Source organism: Aedes albopictus, chromosome 1 (genome assembly GCF_035046485.1).
Source record: "Aedes albopictus strain Foshan chromosome 1, AalbF5, whole genome shotgun sequence".
Lineage (NCBI taxonomy): Eukaryota > Metazoa > Arthropoda > Insecta > Diptera > Culicidae > Aedes > Aedes albopictus.
The window spans coordinates 123,424,499-123,429,665 of record NC_085136.1 but is presented as its reverse complement, the minus strand read 5'-3'; the positions used below and the strand labels follow the sequence as shown (position 1 = coordinate 123,429,665).

The 5,167-nt window shown below is 37.0% G+C and overlaps 1 protein-coding gene across 1 annotated transcript; it reads right to left on the bottom strand.

The window, feature by feature from the left end:
- Positions 1-324: 324 nt before the first annotated feature.
- Positions 325-1,964, bottom strand: LOC115263674 (uncharacterized protein K02A2.6-like). Its single transcript, XM_029866881.2, has 2 exons — positions 813-1,964; positions 325-720 (listed from the first exon to the last, which is right to left on the bottom strand). The coding sequence occupies exons 1-2, from the start codon at positions 1,891-1,893 to the stop codon at positions 512-514; spliced, it is 1,290 nt and encodes a 429-aa protein (XP_029722741.2). The 5' UTR covers positions 1,894-1,964; the 3' UTR covers positions 325-511.
- Positions 1,965-5,167: the final 3,203 nt, after the last annotated feature.

The window sequence follows — 5,167 nt, the reverse complement described above, 5'->3', positions numbered from 1 at the left end:
TTTCCTCGAAGAACCTAATGATTTCTAAGTTTCCTTTATCCTCCTCAATATCTCCTTAAAATCCCCAACGTTCCTTAAAAATTCCCAACTTCTCCCAAAATGTCCAACTTATTGCTTAGTTTTCCCAGAGGCATCATTTTCCTCGAAGAACCTAATCATTCCTAAGTTTCCTTTATCCTCCCTAATATCTCCTTAAAATCCCCAACGTTCCTTAAAAATCCCCAACTTCTTCTAAAATGTCCAACTTATTGCTTAGTTTTCCCAGAGGCATAATTTTCCTCGAAGAACCTAATCATTCCTAAGTTTTCTTTATTCTCCCCTGTGATAATGCAGTGAACACTAATTCCAGACACTATTTATAGTTTATTAAACAGTCTTCCAATGCTTTATTTGTCTCTCGTCTATTTTCACCACCTTCCAAGTCAGTCCACTTTCCACACACTAAATCTAGGATACCACATCCTCCCCCCACACTAATTATCGTAAAAGATTCATTAAAGAGGAAATATAATCATTCATCATCTGGACGGATCGTATTTAGGAATCTCTGAGGTCTTTTGATCTCTCGGGCGTTACGACGCTTCGCAATGGGTTCGTCGTCATCTGGTAAACCGATAGCCTCTTCACATCGCTTTGTAGCTTCCTTCAAGATAGGATGGTCTCTTGGTTCAAACTGAAGGTTTCTCTGCTGTGGGGGTTCGTGCTCTTTCTCTTCCAATGCTGCTATTTGATAAAAAAAATAAAAGAAAATATAGAAATCAAAATTAGTGCCTCAGATTGTATTTGAAACCCAGTATGACTTTTTACTTTACCATTGTCTGCTAGATCATTTGGCTTACGGTGTTCATACTTTTTCAATAATTTCACATTCCGGTCGTAGGTTTTAGCGGTAGTAGTATCCAGAACAGTTGCTCGTCCAGCGCCTTGAATGTTAATTACCTTATGAAAAGCGTTTTTGTACGGCGTGTCCGCCTTGTCCCGTTTTTGCTGTGAGACTAAGACGGTATCTCCCACTTCGATCTCGCTGTTTCGAGCTCTACGAGCAATATCTTCTCTTGAGTTACGGTTAAATTTCGCCCTCTGATCTCGATCTCTTAGCTCTTCGTCAAATGATTGATGCTGATCTGTACGAAGATTTGGCAGAACACTCCGCACTGTTCGTCCAAACATCAGCTCTGCCGTCGGAATTTTCGTTACATGGTGAGGCCAGGAATTGTACGCTGCCACGTAATCGGAAATAGCCTCCTTCCAATTGAGTTTCCCAAGTTTGGCAATTGCTGTGATCTTATTGATGCCCTGCATACTTCTCTCCACGAGCCCATTTTCCGTGGGATTCAACGGGGTACTGTGGATCAACCGTACTCCCCAGATGTTCTTAAGCCAAGACTCCAACTCAACGCTGTTGAAAGGAGGGCCATTGTCTGCCTTTAGAGTCTTCGGTACGTAGTACGTGTTGAACACCTTCCTCAATGATCTTTTCAAAGCCTCAGTGTCTGTTTTATCCATTGGAAGAACGACAAGGAACCGAGAATAGTTATCAGTCAAAACTAGTGCCTTCCAGTTCAGATTATCAGACGCGGAAGCAAAATCCATCGAAACGTAATCCCAAGGATTTTGAGGGAGCTCTGTGTTCTCGATGGGTAGTGGTCGTGAAATCACAGTGACAAGCTGACATTCTGGACAGGTTTTGACAAAATCTTCTATTTGCCTGTCCATTCCTGGCCACCACAAACCTTGCCTCAGAAAATTTTTCATGGTCGACATGCCCGGGTGACTACGGTGGGCTAGTCGCAGGGCTCGATCTCGTAACGTTGATGGCAATACCATTTTCTCGCGTTTCATCAAAAGGTCTCCTTGTAGGTATAAATCGCCTTGGAACGCCTGATACTTCATTATTTGTTCCGGCCACTTCTCCTTCTTATCTAACCACTTTACTACGGTTTGTAGTTCGTTATCGACGAGTAACTCCTCCCGAGCAGAAGAGAAAAACAACAGCATAACAAAATGCGTTATTTTGGCAAAATAACTGCATAACGGAATTAGTAATTTTCATGTTATTAACATAACATATTGAGTTATAAACTTGGCTGTCATAAGCGGCAAAATAACAAGTCACATAACAAAAATTTGTTCCTGAAAAATCAATTTAATAACATGTTTTGTTAGTGGCAATATCAACTTAATAACAGTGAATTTGGGAAATATTTCAATAACAAATTTTGATATTAAAGAGTTATTAAATTAGTTAAAAATTAGGGTAAAAACTAACTTTTTTTACTCATTTTTGGGTAATTATTTTAAGTGTGTTATTCTATTTTTAGAAAATAATAGGCCACATAAAAAAAATTTCGAATTCATTATAAAACTTACAAACATGGACGGGATTTGAACCTCCAATCCTGCTATCGTAAATTTTCAGTCGCCTTTACCAATGAGGCTATCACAGCACTTGCAGTGAGGGATGATAGAAGCTTTACTGGTTCTACGTATTGCCAGTTTCCCCATTCCCCCATTTCATGTTTGCCAGTCGCAGGACAAAAATAGACAGAGATTTGAATGCAAGATCAAACAATGAACCTCTCTCTCTTACCAACAGCGCTATCGCGGTGCGCAGACATGCGCACTGAAACACTAATAACAGTGGTGGCATGGCCCGTCGTCGGCTATTTCCAAGGAGTAAAGTGAACGATGAAAAAGTTCTAGGTAGTCGACTATTTATGATAGAGCTTCGTCATGGGGTGTATTTTGGCGGCGACAAAGATTTTTTCCGGACGGAGATGTTTTTTATTTTATTTTTTGTTTTGTTCGCGTTGTGAGAACGGCGATTATACAGTACACGTACCTACGTGAGCGAAGGTAAAAGGTAATTATATCATATGCCGATATGATTACTTCTGCAGATGCTGTTTAGTTTTATTCTGTTTAGGATTATTTTTAGTAAAGAAAAAAGATATTTATGACATAATGTCAAACAATATATGATCGAATAATAATAGATCGAAAGGAAAAAGTTATAATAGACAAATGCAATCACCAATTGAGCAGAATTGTCTGTATAGTTGACATTTTTATTGATTAGAATTATTTAGTAGGTACCATATTTGCTATCTCCACTCTCACTAACATTCATTACATCATAATACATAGTCTGTTCGGTACTTTTTGACGTTATAATTAGAGGTTAAAATAGCAGTACTGTTAAAATGACATATAAATTCAACTAAGTTTACTCAATTTTGAGATAAAAAAAAACTCATTTGCAGATGTATCACTTTTTGAAGCTAAAATTATACTTAACCTATAAGAATTGGGAATCGTAGAAAAGTGATAGGAATTTGGCACCGTAACGGGACTGGGATATTGAAAGAAGGAAATTAATACAAAGATAAACATATCAATAGCTATGATGCTATATTTACCCAAAACTCAAATTATAGCAATGAATAAAATAAAAAATACGGAAGAGTCTGATGAAATTTCTAGATATTGCAATGCCTTTATTTTTTACTTCATAATATGAAACAGCAGACAATAAAATAAAGCAGGTAAACTATGTAATGGTTATATCTGCGATAAATTTTCTCCGATTTTGACAATATTGATCTCATTTGATACAGATTTATTTTTTCCATCAAAAACAAATCCGACTGAACCGATCAGGTCATCGTGAGTTAAGAAAAAACCTGAATTCAGTAACGTATAATCAATGGTGTAGCATTGATAATACGTCGTTTTCAAAATTTGTTACTGAATTGCCATACACGTGGAATTTTCCATAAACCAGCTGCAATTGGCTTCTTTAGTGGTGTTGAGATAATTCCATATTCACAATCTACATGCCAAACTGAGCCGAAATCCAAATTTTCATGAGCTTTGGTACCCGGGAACCTATTTAAAAATCGATTTAAAGTTTGTATGGGAGCGATTTGTCGAATCACCCCTCGTCGCATTTCGTACTGGGTGGAGCTGTCAAGCAGTTGCCCAGCTGTCAAAAGATGATTTCAAAAAATCTTTTTGTAATTGAATTTAGGTATCAAAATAAAGTTTTAAAAATCCGAAAACAATCATACTGGCTTATAAAAAGGTGCTCTTTCGAATAAAATCAAAAAATTAATATATTATTCTTAATTTAAAAACCCAATTAATGATTGGTACAAATTAAGTACCTTACCAAGAAAAAAATGTTAAATTTAAATTTATACGTTCAATATGTAGTCCGTCCAAAGTCTTACACCGTACATGAAACCGTTTTTAATTAGATTTTGTTTTAGATTTTATAGAGGCATTTTAAAATCTTCTCCTGTGTGATAGGGATAGGATTTTTCAAAACACCATCGTTCTTCTTCTGCTATGTTCTGCTATGTTCTCGTTTAGATGTATGCAGGGTACTGCGCCACTTGGGCAGTGGCTGGTATTTTGGGTACTTTTCAGCTACAACTCAGTCAATTTCAGAAATTTAGCAAAACCTCGCGCCGCCCAGTAGGGACTTTGTTTTGTACACATTACAGCACCTCCATGTCACGTAATATACCACACCTCTTATCAAATGTGATACCGTAAGCGTACCATACTTTGCGCACCTAGGGCCTAACTTTGCGCACTTTTCAAAAAATCGTTAAACAGTTTTTCTGGTGCATTATGCAAACTTTTTCCCACGAAATACTAGTTAGTGATATGGGGTATGCACTTTGTCTCAGTTTGGATGTAATGATAAATGGAAGAGGAAGACAAATTGATGAGTGAATATGCAGTTGCTTTCCCTCAAATGCTGTAAATAACGTTGTAGAATGACGTAGGTTTTGTTTCAAAATTTGTTTTAGTTTAGATAGCAATACCATAAAGTATTTGTGCACTCTCAATAATACAATAATAACCAAACTTGTTCCACAACAGAATGTAATATTGAAATGTTATTTAAGGGCTGCATACCAATTGCTTGGTCATAACAAAATAAGATTGTCCAACAAAACATGTTATGGAAACGTAATGCCTTGATAATTCAATAATAACAAAACAAGATATAAAAACAGGTTTTGTGATTTCGTAGTTATTAATTTGATATTCCCCTCTGCTCGGGCTGTCGTACATCAGCATTGGTCAACGCCAACAACTGGTCATTGATGACGCTCGCGCTTGCAGTTACCGAGAAAAGCTCATGTAATTCCTT